We start from the raw sequence: 14,386 nt of genomic DNA on the forward strand, positions 1-14,386 counted from the left end.
ATGGTACCTCACTTGTGTGGGTGGGTCAAGTACCCGCAACAGGCAAGGGCCCAAAACCTATTGAGGCGACATCAAAATTACCTATCACAAAACAACGTGGTTTTGCAAGGGGGTCCCATGAGCTTTTGGGCCTACCAAACCCACACATTTCTGAAGAACAGACACCCGGGGGAGTTCAACAAGGTATGACTTGGGTGAGTCCCCCAACATTCCCTACCCAGAATGCCCTGCACACCTCAAATTTAGCTGAAGATAAAAATAAATCACTTTTTCTCAAATTTCTGCCTGGGAAATTTCTGGAATCTGCGTGGATCCACAAATTTTCTTCTACACAGCATTCCCCCAGGTCTCCTGATAAAAATGACACCTCACTTGTGTGGGTGGGTCAAGTACCCGCGACAGGCAAGGGCCTGGGCTGGTAGGTTTCCCTAGATGGCCGCCGAGCCCGGGGACAAAAACTCATGGGACCCACCTTGCAATTAGGTCAGTTTAAAAAAGAGTACTTTAAATCCTTGTTGCAGAGAGTTGGGAGGTCCTGCAGCGAGGATTCGTCATGCAGAGCCAATTCCGAAGGAGCTGTGGAGCTTGTGATGCGGAGTTCTGTGTCATAGATGAGGATCTTGTTGACGAGCGGCTTGCGAAGCGAGGACCAGTGTCACACACCAGCTCCAATGGGGAGTTTTAAGGACGTGATGCACTGGTTCTGCTGGGAGCTGAGCTGCGCACCAGAGAAGATGCGTTGGTTCTGCAGTGTCCACAGTTGGGCTGGCCTGGCAGAGCACCTTCAGGCCCACTTTCAAGAGTCATTGACTGGGGTGACACCACTTGGCAGGACAAGATTTGCAGCTTGCAGAGTCCAGGTGCTGGTTACAAGAGACAAGCCCTTGGAGTCACCCTGGTGGTCCTAGATACAAGAAGCAAGTCCAGTTCTTCTCTCCCAGGCAGGAGGGCAGCAGGGCAGCAATCCAGCAGGCCAGCAGTCTAACAGGGCAGAAGTGCAGTAGAAGGGCAGTATCCAGCATTCCTTCTTCCTGGCAATCTTCCACAGGTCCAGAATTGTACTGAAGAGTTGGGGTCAGAGGTCTAATATTTATACCTGGTACCCACTTTGAAGTAGGAGAAGCTTTCAAAAGCTTCCATTACCCCCACCCGTCCTCCACGAGGTGCTTGGAATTTCTTGTCTCCCTGCCCTGGCCCCAGATCTTCTGCGGTTATAATAGGCTAGTGTCAAACCCCTTTGTGAGAGTCCTCAGGCATGGCCTTTGTGATGAGAAAGTGTAGTAGGTGACAGCTCCTTCCCCTTGTTAACCCAGAGTGAACCATCCAGCCAACACCTAGCTTTCCTTTGTCTCACTGTCTGGGGGCAATACACAAAGACCAACTACACCTAGTCATGTGACCCAGGATACAGGCGGCTAACACCAAATTGTTGGGACAGTAGAATGCCAACATTCTAAAAGTGTCATTTTCAGAATTGTGATAAAAAATTCTACTTTACCGTTAAAGAGGGCTTTTAATTACAATTCCTGAACCTGTTTACCTGATCCCAATTGAAAGTTATCACTTAATAAATGTAATAAGGTAACCCAGTGTTATCTTATGGGAGAGGTAGTCCTTGCAGTAGTGAAACCCAATTGTAAGAGTTTTTCCACTACCAGGACCTGTAAAACTTTAAAGTATTTGTCCAATTATTTTTTAATTCACTGTACCCTGCCATCTGGGCAGTCCAGCGTCTACCCTAGGGATGACCTGTATGTATTAAAAAGGAATTTGTGGGCCTGGCCAAAGGTTTATTTTGGCAGGTTGAAATGGCAGGCATGGGATAGGTATAAAGGGCTTCTTAAGTGGGTGGCACAATCAGTGCCGCAGGCCCACTATTAGCATTTCATTTACAACTCCTGGGTAGATGTCATACCACTTTACTAGGGGCTTACAAGTAAATTAAATGTGCCTATTAGGTACAAACCAGTTTAATCATGTTCCGAGGAGAGCGCACAAGCACTTTGTGCACTTTAGCACCGCTAACCAGTGCCAGAGTACTAAGGTTAGCAAAATGAGATCAGGAAGAAAAGGGAGGCAGAAGGGAAAATGTTAGGGGTAAGACCAGCCTAAGACTGACAGCTCTAACAAATAATGAAACTTTTTTGGATTGTTAGAATGCCTAGACATTTATATTGCAACAATAGGAGTAACTTGTACTCTAAACCGTTTTGCACAGTCTTAAGCACACTCTTTAGTTTGTTCAAAGTGTCACTCCCAGGGTCACACATATGACATGAAAATGTCCACACCTAGATACAATGAAAGTATGGAAATGTCACACTTAAGTGAGCTGACAACTTGTAAGCTCTGCAACATTATTACTTTTCAACATGCATATGTCTGTGATCATCCTGTCGTCTCCCAAAGGTTTTAGCACCAGAAACACCCTAGAATAAATGCCCTTCCCCTTATTAATGTGACGTAATTTTTTCTTTTTAGGATTAGCCTCCTGATCTAAGAACTCATGACTTGTTTCTGTTAAATTCCTGAGATAAAGGCATAGTTATGGTCCTAGAGCCTGGAAGTATAGAAGCAGTCTATTTAGTAGACTGTCTTCATTACTGGAATCACCCAGGAATTTGAAGCAGGCCTTTCCCATGCCTCCTTGAAAACATTATCCTACTTCCTACTGGCCACTCTTGGCCATTTCCTGAATTGTCTAGAGCAAAGGTTCTTGGACTTAGGAGAGGTCTTGTTCTTCTGTTTAGTCTGATTTCTAGATCCCTTACCCCTGCTCTTCCTGGGGTAAGAATGTTATTGATTACATCTTTTTGAAGGCTGCCCTAACAACGATTTGAAAAAGAATCTAAAGATCTGGCAACTATAGAGTGACAGAAAGAGGAGAGTTTCTTTCCTGTAAATAGTTTATGTAGTTTCTTTGCATTCAGCGCCAGAACGTTTAGTGCCTCGATAGGGCATCCTTAGAGCCGTAGATTTTGGTGCTGAATCTGTATGCTTTTAATGCTGTAATGGCTCATTCTGGCAGGGCAGTAGCTCTTACCACGTCGAAAGACATGTCATAAAGTAATTAAACCTGTTCATGATGGCTTGTAAAAGGAGAAGAATATTTCACTCCCTCCTAAATAGCCTTGAAATGGATTTTAAAGTCTGAAATCATAGGTTGTGAGGCCTACGATCCATGAGTGCCAGCTTGCATAGCTAGGTCAGATCTAGAACAGGATTGCTTGAGAGCCAACTGAATCTTTTTATCTCCCAAGTCCTACAGAATACGGTCTACAGCCATGGAAGCATGAGCCCACAAGCTGACCACCAAGGAATCCTCTGCCACTGAATCCAGCATACTCTTATCTATTTGATCTAGAGGATTCGATTTAATCATAAACTGCAGAATGGAAATCTTGTAAGGCTTCATCCATTCCCTAAATATCACAGCAGGCACGTGCTTACGTATAGGAACACCCAAGGAAGGAGCCTTCTCTAAGAACAGGATCCACAGAAGTAGTAGCAGCCTGTTCCAAAGTATATAAATTATATATGTATTTGCTTCTCTGGTCAAAGTATACATGCTCTATATTCTCCTCTTCAGGGCTTGACGTGAAATTAGAAGTACTATGGCCAATTGCCATAGATGAAGCAGGAGTCTACTTTTGCCACTTTTAATATTTTTCATGTAGACTTTTCAACCGCTGGATCCACCTTCTCACTTCTGGATCTCTTAGCATGAGGGGAGAGTGACTGTACAAAGAGGAAACCACGCTTCCCTTTAGATGCATGTTCGCCCGTTTTAAAGTGCCAGAAAAAGCCAACCATGGAGCACTGGCACTTTTGCAGGTAGTATGCTGTTTTTATAAAGAACAGAATTTGCACCCAGTTAAAATGAAAGTTTGCATATGTGCAGTCATACAATTGACGATGCATGTGCCTCTCCGTGCCTGCATACCAAAAAAAGACGCACAATCCCAGCACACCTTTCACCATACAGATGCTGCATCTGGTATCGGAGGTCCTGATCTTCCACATTAGAAAAGACAGTATTAGCTTTCATAAGGCCTCCTGGCTCTCCTGAAGAAAACAGGTACACTACCAAACTGCTTTTGAACCTTAGCCGACAGCCTGTCTTCAGCCAAACGTCTTCATAGAAGCCGGCACACCCTCAATAACGCAAGCCTCCATTACACATTGCACTCCACCTACACTCAGATGCCCGCAATACAGTAATATGGTCATTGCCCTCCCTCTGTGTGTCAGACATGAGGCAGGATAAAGAAGCAGGAAGTGACCTAGGGAAGCTAGCTTTTAACTAGAAGTGGGCGAGCCAGACTTGAGCCGGAAGCCTGGCTCACCTCGAGGTCCTTTTTGGAAACTTGAGCCCATATGCCAAGCGTTCGAGTAGCTTCTGCTTGTTTCCATCCCTCTACCCAGGAGTTGGCATTATGGTCAGAGCTGGAGACAGTGGAATTGGGAAACCAGTTTTGAGTCTCGGCGCAGTGGTTAATTTGTGATAAAATGAGTGCTGGGGCTCTAGTCAGGAGGCAGCTTGCACCAGCCGATTGTTCATGTTAGCGCCGCCTATAACAGAACCAACTACTAACCATGAAATCATTGCGAAATTGGAGAGGATGAGGTGTAATGGCCAGAACTGCCAGCTTTGTCGCTGGGGAACCAGGTACGAGTCTCTGTGTTGGCTCAACATTCTGTGATTCTAGGCAAATCACCGAATCTCCCCTTGCCTACCAAAAATGAATGGGTCCTCCTTAACCAGTGCTCATGAAAAGCGCTCCAATAATAACTTTGGGGCTAGTTTTCACTGTAAGAGACGGTGTTGAATATTAAGTGCCGGTGCTGAGCACTGGAAACCACTGGCTCGAATTAAGCACTGTTTTAGGGTCGGCTCATCATCCTGTGATTCTAAGCAAATCAGTTAACTTCCCCATGCCTATAAATAATGCATGTGACCTTGTGTAATGTGACTGTTGCTCATATAAAACGCTGGGCTTTCAGTTCGAGTTCACGCTATATTTAAAAACTGCTCTAATAGGTAAAAAGAAAGCCTTAGCATAAGGAAAAACAAATAGGTACCAATTTACTGACTGATTTTTGTGATCTTGAGCAAATATTCAAAATTTTTCTTCATTATCGTGTATGGCACCACTTTCAAATATGTGAGTTCAGACTACCAGTTCTGCAAAGTTCTCACTTTTAATAGGTACTTCTCAGTGCAGTGCCATAATGTACCCTAATAATGTCTGGGGCTCTGAAATTGGGCATGTTCAGTCTAATATGGAGCACAAGAGAGTCCTGTACTTTTGTTCACAGATGTGTGGTGCTGTTTTAAGTGTGAGCACTTGGTGAGGGTAATATGATTACCATATAGAGACTGGCCGTTTTTTGAAGACACAATGGGCCTCATGTAGGTAGCGAAATACCGGTCGGTAACGGCCGAATTTCGGTAAATATGCCGTTACCGACCGGTATACAGACAAGTGAGATGTAGGAGTCCAAAAACCACTTTTCGGTAAATATGAGGCGGTAAATACCGATTCATAGTTACCGAATACATAATTAACGAATCGGTAAACATGAAGTGGTAAATATGAAGTGGAAATAATTAAAATGACATGTAGGAGCACTCGGTAAATAAGAAATACAGGAAAATCGGTAAATAAGAGTCGGTAATTAACACGGATTGAAAGCAGGTGGTAACCAACAGCAGTGCAGCTCAGCAATCCCAAAATGCAACAGCGTGGACAGCCTGGCAGCCATGCACGTCATTGCAATGCGCCTACGTCTACAGGCAGCAGGACTGAGGGTTTGGCGACGGAAGGAACGCATCCACAGACAGCGCATCACACTATTCCAGCTGACTGATGCAGAGATACATGAGAGGTACAGGCTACACCCCGAAACCATCATGGACTTAAGCAGGGACCTACACCCACTCCTGGACCAGCCAATAAGAAGGGCGCACGCCATACCCCCACATGTGCAGGTGCTCTGCAGGCCACATCTGCTGGCATCCGGCATTTCGCAGGTGGTGACAGCTGCGGTGGGTGGTGTATCCCAGAGTTGCCTGTCCCGTTCCTTCAGGAATTCATTCCCCCATTACATTGGCTGCATTGATGGGACACACATCCCACTCTGTCCACCAGCTGACACAGAGCACATCTACAGGATCAGGAAGTCCACCCACTCCATCAATGTGCATACCGAATGGAATGTTATTGTGAAAGGTCCCGTGGGTGGCAGAACCAAAAGGTGGGCGTATGCTATTTACAACGAGGTCTGCAAGTTGTCGCACAGTGAGGCGGCCTCCAGACTGAGAGCCATTGACCAAGCGAACATGGAGAAGGCCTAAGCCGTTATAGATATTAGCACTAGCACTCTCACTCCTAGGATTCATGCATGAGACAATGGGCACATGCAAGTACACGGCGCATGCAATGTACAAGCCCCGATTTCGGCGTGCGTCCTACGAGGTATCCCAGTGCCTGTGATTACACCTTCTTTCACTGTGCTTGCAAACGGTATTCATTTAAATATGATAAATGATGTTTGCTGCGGGATGTGAGTGGTAATCCCGTACATAACTGTCTCGCATGAAGTTGTCTGCTGCAATACTGTTCTTATTCCACCCCCGCATGGGCGGCGGGATGTTTCCATCTGACCTTCGATTCCAACCTTGAAAGCAGAGTCCAACTAGTTGAGCAGAATAGAGCGCCATTGTCCCACAAACAGGTGCCTTTGACTTCCCTCGTGAAATATTTGTCCTTCACGTTGCTACTACGCGCACTGAGGAACAGGCGCTTCTGAATACTGACCTCCCCCTGCATTTCGGCTCTTTGATCCAATGTATTATCAATGCCTCGTCCACGACCGGCCTGGCTCAATTTGTGTGAACATGTGGGGCTCGGGTCTCGTGACCTCCTTCCACACTATTATTTGTGTAATTTCGGCATTTTACATTCACTGTTCCCGAGCATCTTTGGAGGTGTTCCGCTGCATCTGGCGCTGGTGGAAGGTGTGCTGCTTTTACTTTTCATACTACGGAATGGCTGCTCCTTCTGTGCCACACGAGCGCCTGTCCCGTCTGCATCTTCTTCGTGATAGGATGCTTGACTTCTATGGTACTTTGCCATTGGCGACTTTGAGCCTGGCTTATGGATTATCCTTCAGGTATTCCTACTTCACCTGCGTACAACCTGTATTGCACTGCCTGGATTGTCCCTTTGAATGGCCTCTGGATTTGTGCTTGACCAACATGCTGTCTCCGGTGCCGGATTTCGATCGACTGATGCGGCCCTTAGTGTCTCACGAGTTGTCCTGTTATGGTGTCCGGATCATGGAGTGTGGAGCGGCGCTTGGTATCCTGGGTAATTGGGACATCTCAGCGGCAGCCTACGACTTCTTGTCCATGAGCTATTTGGAGGAACATTCCGGGTGCCCTCAGATTGTGCTAGAGGCTCCGTTGGTTGGAGCACACGTATGTTCCTTTTCTTTACTCAATTGGATGGCTGAGACTTTTAGTGGCCCTGAAAACGATTGGCTGTTGGAAGCCGTGGCCACATATGCTGCCTATACATTCATGGATTGACTGGATAGTCGTCCATTGCGCCTGTGCTACTGGACAGCACCCTGGCGCGACATTCATTTCTTTTATTTCTCGTTTTTCTCTTCCTGATGGTCTGCTTGAGTTGTTTACTATATATGCATTGTGTTTTTTACAATTGTATGCTGCAATTAATTGGACTGTAGGACTTTGGCGCTGCATTGGTTATGCCCTGTCCTGCTCTGACCAAACTGAACTCTGCTTTCTCTCTTTTCTTGCCTATTACATATTGCTTCGCTCAAGGGGGCGTGTAGTGAGTTCTCCCTGCATACGAACATGCATTGTTCAGTTGGCATGACCGCGTTGAATGTTATGTAGCCATATTTGTGTCTTTGCACACGACACTGCGTTTACATGTTCTTTCTTGAATAAACTGATGACTCGAAAATTCCTTCAGACGCGTGCATTATGTTGTTCCCATCCCAAGCACTGCGCAGCGACCTTGGTCTGTACATGCTGTGACACACAGTCTGGAATTTTACACAATGCATGTTTTCCACTCTGGGTTGTTCGACCCACGATTTAGCCATGGCACACGCGCAGCTGCACATACCTGAAAGTTGGTGCTTTTAATATCACAGACATCATGTTTATTATTCAGACCGAAGGCGAGCCTTCCTGCGAGGAGACTCCTGATGCTCCTGTGATGTGATTTCACTGAGCTGATCTTTGAGGTATGGGGTCCCCTATTCAAGCCTGAGAGACCTTCTATGATGGCATGATTGTGATATTGGCTACTTGGTTAAGGGTAGGTGGTAGTATCCTCGGTATTTTCCGAATCGCTAAATACCACCTCGGTATTTACCGAATCGGTGGATTCCACCTCGGTATTTACCGAATCGGTGGATTCCACCTCGGTATTTACCGATTCGGTGTATTCCGATTCGTAATTACCGAATGTTACCGAATCGGTAACTGTTACCGAATTTTTACCTACATATAACTTACCAATTCTAATTTACCGATTCGGTACGGCTCGGTATTTACGAACCGGTAAAATTTATTTACCTACATGAGGCCCAATATGTTAACTGGTGCAGTGATTTAGAGGACGTAGTATTAAGGCACTATGGGAGGAATTAGGAACGAGTTAGAGAACAATAATTGTATGTTCGAATTTTCTTTACAGAAAATTGTTCCCTCTCGGAAATTTCCCAGAGTAGACGATATTGTGGCACTGTCAGGCCTGTTGAAGTAAGGTAAAAACTCCAAATAGGGGTGAAGACTAGATAACGAGGGACCAACACCCTGACAAATGCCAGAGCGACCCATCTGGGCATGAAGAATTGGCAGAAACATGTTGGTATCTGCAGCAGGGATATAGGGGTCTTTCACCTTCCCTGAATATCCCAACCTTTGAGTTTTAATCCTACCAAGGGGTTACATGAATAAAGAGAGATGATGGTTTCCTCTTAGGTAGTTTTAACTGTGTGTGTCTGCACTTTTTGGTCCCTTCTCAAGGGAATAATCTGTCCTTTTCATTTTTTACATGGTTTGTGGCTTATTGTTTGTTCCTCCACATTTTCTGTACCCTCACCACTAATCTTCATACAAACGAAAAAACTGCGCTCCGTCCAGTGTGTTGGACCTGGACGTCAGATGCGGCCCTATGATGAAGCATGACACTGTAAAGTGTGAGAGGGCAGTATTAGGACAATTGTTGTCTTTTCCTCTGTGTACTATCCTCTTCTAACTGCTCTGTAATGTTGGAGGTGTTGTGCAGCTCAACTCCTTCGCCGTTTTTTTTTTAGAACAAGTAGTCTTATTGACTTTAGTACTTCTCTGTTGAGTGAGTTTTCATTGATGATAGGGGAGTCAGAGAAGGCTTTTTCCCTTGTCTCTCTTTTTTTTTTTATATTGTGAGGAGAAATAAGTGCCAGCCACCGGCTTAAATTAAGCATTGCATAGCAATTGTATCCTTTGAAACCTTTAAGCCATCCTCTAGAATACGATTAAAAACATCAGTTTAACTTGTTTTGGTTGGATAACCTTAAAGTGTCAAATAAACGATTACATTATACAAATGCATACTAAAATGTTGAGATGATACATATTATTTGATCTTATCATGTTCTTGTATTCAAAATCCTTTTTTAGAAAACGTTTCCAATAAATGAAACTCAGCATGTGGTTGGTGAGTCTGGTTGTTGCAAACGCATCCTTGCATTTGTTGAACTACTGAATGGTTTTGTTTTCTTTTTTGACAGGATGCTGCGAGTCACACAAATGATGAACAAAAGACATCAATTACAATATATTGGAAGCCTCCTCAGGCTAACATCAGCAATATTCAAATGAGGTAATTATTTAAAAGACGTTTTGAGCGTATGCATAGCTATATATAGTAAACAGGCATTGGCAAAGCCAAACAGTCTGGCGTTGCCTGACAGCCAGTGCTGTTTTGTAAAAAACAAATAAGTGCCAGCCCCGTCAGGAGGCCACCGCTCCTTGCTCTACCCATTTCCCCTGCCAACGCTGCTAATGACAGAACCAATACAACTACTAGCCTCACACTCGTAGAAGTGACAATTAAAATTATTTACTGCTACTCAAAACAAAAAAAATGGCTTGAGTAGCAGGCACTAGTCATTTTAAATGTGTATTACATTATCAAGCAAATATTGTTGTGCACATTTTAAAATTAGATAAACAGTGTCACCATGTGGTGGACTATATGTGCGGGTGTTAACAATTAAGTGCCTGTGCTGAGCACCAGAAACGACCAGCTCAAATCAAGCACTGATGACAGCCTTTTAGCTGTGTCAATGCTCCTTTTGTTTCGCCATGGTTTTTAAAAACATATTGTTTTAGGAGCTGCAAGGCCCTGGCTAATTAAAGAAAGTGCCAAAAAACAGATTTTTTGGGGGGGCTCAAAAAGTACACATTGCCATAGTGGATCTCTACATTCATGTAACTACTTTGGGGCAAATCCACAAACTCCATTTTCTTGTAAATTTAGTAGCAGTACATTAGCACTACTAAAGTACTACAAATGCTATTCATACACCTACAAGTTTAAATCTCCACCTCTACTCATATATTTTCTATAGGGAGATCTTCACACATGTAAGTTTATTACTTAGTAGCAAATGCAGGAGGGACCAGGTTAAGTGGCTGGAAAATATTGGGAATACTTACTACTAAATGGCAGAGGTTTAGTGAGGAGTAAGGAGCAGTTTGTGGAGGGGTAGATATGGGTTTAGGAAGTGACCTGCACACACCCAAGAAATAATAAACCCATTGCTAATCACAAACTTCACTTCTAAAGTTACTCCAGCCAAAAAAGGGACCTAAAACAATAGTAAATTACTTCAGCTCAAAGCTGAAGTAAGTATACACAACACCAGACCATCCTATGGAAAATAATGGTGGTAGGGACTTAAAATGCGGAACTAACCTGGATCTTTTTGGCTGTAGTGACTTTACACTTAGAAGTTTAGTTCTAATCCTTATTTCAGTGGGTGGATACATTCAAGTCTACACTTTGTAGTAAATTAACACTTGGAAATGGTGAATAAAATCAAATATATATATATTCACTGAAAAAACCATAGGTTTCAGGGGCGTTATAGTTAGCTGGACATTTCCCTCGTACAAAACCCTAGAAATTCCCCTGTTATAGTTAGTTCAGGTAACTATAACTCGCGCCCCCGCAATGCACTGCTGATGACGTCACATATTACATCACTCATGACATGGTCAGTGACATCACTGATGACATCACTGATGACATCTCAAATGACATCACTGATGACATCACTGATGACATCATCCATTGAGTATGTGTTTCTGAACAGTTTTAATATGTTTAATATATATAGGGAAAGGCCTGTTGAAGAATAAGTGGGTGTACAAGTGTGTGAATGTATGATTTTCTAGGTGCGTAACTGACTCTATAAGTGAGTCATTAAATGTATCTTACTGCAGACTAGTGACTAAACTGTGTGAATGTCTGTATGTGTCTGTGTGTTGGTGTATAAGTGGCTGCATGGTTTTGTGAATAGCTATATGAGTGTCTATATGGGTTATTGATTGGTTGTGTGAGTATCTGTATGGGTGCCTGAGTGTTTGTGTGGGTAGGGTGTGTGTGACTCTGTTACTAGATGTGTGAGTGGGTGATTCACTGGGTGCATGGTTTTAAAAGTACATCTGTGATGGACTGTATGGTTGGGTGAGTGTATGTATGGGTGTGTTAGTGATTGAATGTATATCTCAGTTATACATGTGTCACTAACTACATATGTGAAACGCAGTGTATATATGTGTAAGAGTATATAACTATCTATATGTGAGAGTGTGTGATTTTGGGAGTGGTTGTATGCGCCATAGTGCAAGGATATCTGTGTCATGTGCTGTTTATTTTTTCTGCAGGAAGACACAGTATTTGTTAGTATTTTTATGAGTAAGTGAACTTGAGTGTGTTTAACTGTATAGGTGAGTAAATTGGACTGTGATTAATTATTTGCATGACTGACTAGATGTGTCAGTACCTCAATGGATGATTGGCGGTGTGTGAGTGTCTATATAGGTGTATAAATGCACAGAGTGACTGTAAGTATGAGTGACTGTAGAGGTGAGTGAGTGGACATGTATGTAGACCTAAAAGTCAATGAGTGGGTGAGTAGTTATTGGTATTGGAGTATCTATGGTTGTCAAAATGTCCGTCTGAAATTTTGAGTCGGTGTATCAAAGGTTATATTAGGGTGTGAGAAGATGCACTAATTTATCACATGGATGACGTCATCAGTGATGTCATTTGAGATGTCATCAGTGATGTCATCAGTGATGTCACTGACCATGTCATGAGTGATGTAATATGTGACGTCATCAGCAGTGCATTGCGGGGGCGTGAGTTATAGTTAGCTGAACTAACTATAACAGGGGAATTTCTAGGGTTTTGTACGAGGGAAATGTCCAGCTAACTATAACGCCCCTGAAACCTATGGCTTTTTCAGTGAATTTCAAAGGTTTTTTAAATGCCAATTCCTAACTATAACGTGCATGAAACCTATGGTTTTTTCAGTGGATTTCAAAGGTTTTTTAAATGCTAATTCCTATCTATAACTTATCTCTGAAGATATCATGTTTAATGATTTTGATTGGATTTCTATATTTTTCAAATTCAGTGTGTCATTTCATTAATTACATTTTTTTTAAATACTTTTTTATCACCATTTTTAAATGTATTTTTTCAATTAATTCTTTTAAAAATTAAAAAATATTATTTGAACTTAATGGGGTTTTCAAACATATTTTTCAAAATATTTTTTTAACTATATGTGGAAAACTTTATTTTATATATATTTTTTCCATGTTTTTGGCTCTGCGCACCCTAATCGTACCGTTCTACTCGATAGCATCCGCGCATAGTATGTGTCGGGTACGTGGTTAGTACGCGATTCCAATGCGACCGGTACGCGACTCCCAACCTACACGCGACACGTTCGATGTACGTAACGCAACGTTTACGCGCTTCCGCGATGCGTCATCTGCGTCTATGACGCGGTGGGTGCGCGGATCCCGTGAAGTATTTAACATTTAAAAAAACATATTTATGTATTTCATGTGAATATTAATTGAAAACAACTCTAAACTAGTCTTAAAAGTAATATATTTTGACATCTAATCCTATATTTCTTTTTAATTCAATTTCGCGGATGCGCGCTGGGTGCGTGCTGCGTACGCGCAGGGTGCACGGATCCCATGTGACCTGCAAAAAAAGAGATTTGATTGGTTCATTACACTTCCTGTTCTAACTACTGAAAGACCCCACCCATTTCAATCATTCTTCTTTGAGCTTCTTTGGAGAACCACCTCTTTGGAGAGAAGAAGATATTTTAGACTAAGTTTACACTTAGCTCTAACTTTCCAAACTGCCATTTCATTTACAGAGACCATCTGAGTGCATCCAGACCTCCTTTCAAGATGCTTAGAGTGTGGATTGTGGGACACAGCTATATTTTCTGGAGCCAAAGGTATGCAGAAAACAAAGGCATTCACAAAGACCTAGGTTTGCCAAATGTAGACATTAAATGGATTGGACAGAGAGGGTTAAAGTGGCACCAATTGATGCCATTGGTGAAATCCTTCATGCAAATCCAACATTCTGACCTCATAATAGTGCACTGTGGTGGCAATGACCTAGGCACTTTGACTGGGGTAGGTCTGGAAATGCTTATGAAGGACACCTTTGCAGAACTGATTTCACTTTTCCCTAAAACTGCCTTTGTGTACTCTAACATATGCCAAAGGCAGAAATGGAACTGGTCCGATCATTTTTGTCCACAGATTGAGAAAGCTAGGAAACATGTGAATAAATCTGTTTCTGCTTTTCTCCGAGACTACAGAATGGGGTCCATTTACAATAACAATCTGCACTTTCATATGCAAGAGATGTATAGGAGAGATGGAGTACACTCTACTGATGAAGGAAACAGAGTCTTCCTCAACAACTTTAGACTCAGTATAGCTACTTACTTATAAGTACCAAAAACTCTCAATGAACACAACAGCTCTTTTTAGAGCCACTCAAGAACAAAACACTTAAGCTTAATCTTTATCTCCCAACAATTTCATTTTTTTCCCTTGGATCAGCGAACCCACCGCGGGAGGATCCGTGCATCCAACGCGATAGGATGCGCGCGCCATGCGCGCATTTCGCCGTTTTTTTTTTTTTAAAAGGGGGCCCCAGGGGGTCCTTCTGGGACCCCCTAAGCACCTCTAGAGGGTCAGAGTATTTCCACTCTGCCCCCTTTATATGTTTTACACACTTATTCC

General features: G+C 43.1%; 1 protein-coding gene across 1 annotated transcript in view; it reads left to right on the forward strand.

The window, feature by feature from the left end:
* The window catches only part of LOC146834489 (putative defense protein Hdd11-like), a 126,176-nt gene that overhangs the window by 59,447 nt on the left and 52,343 nt on the right, over nucleotides 1-14,386 (forward strand). The window contains exon 4 of the mRNA XM_085601877.1: nucleotides 9,817-9,908. Within this exon, the coding sequence (XP_085458003.1) occupies nucleotides 9,817-9,908 (92 nt within the window). The remainder of the gene's footprint in view (nucleotides 1-9,816; nucleotides 9,909-14,386) is intronic.

Source organism: Triturus cristatus, chromosome 4_2 (genome assembly GCF_964204655.1).
Source record: "Triturus cristatus chromosome 4_2, aTriCri1.1, whole genome shotgun sequence".
NCBI classification, from domain to species: Eukaryota; Metazoa; Chordata; class Amphibia; order Caudata; family Salamandridae; genus Triturus; species Triturus cristatus.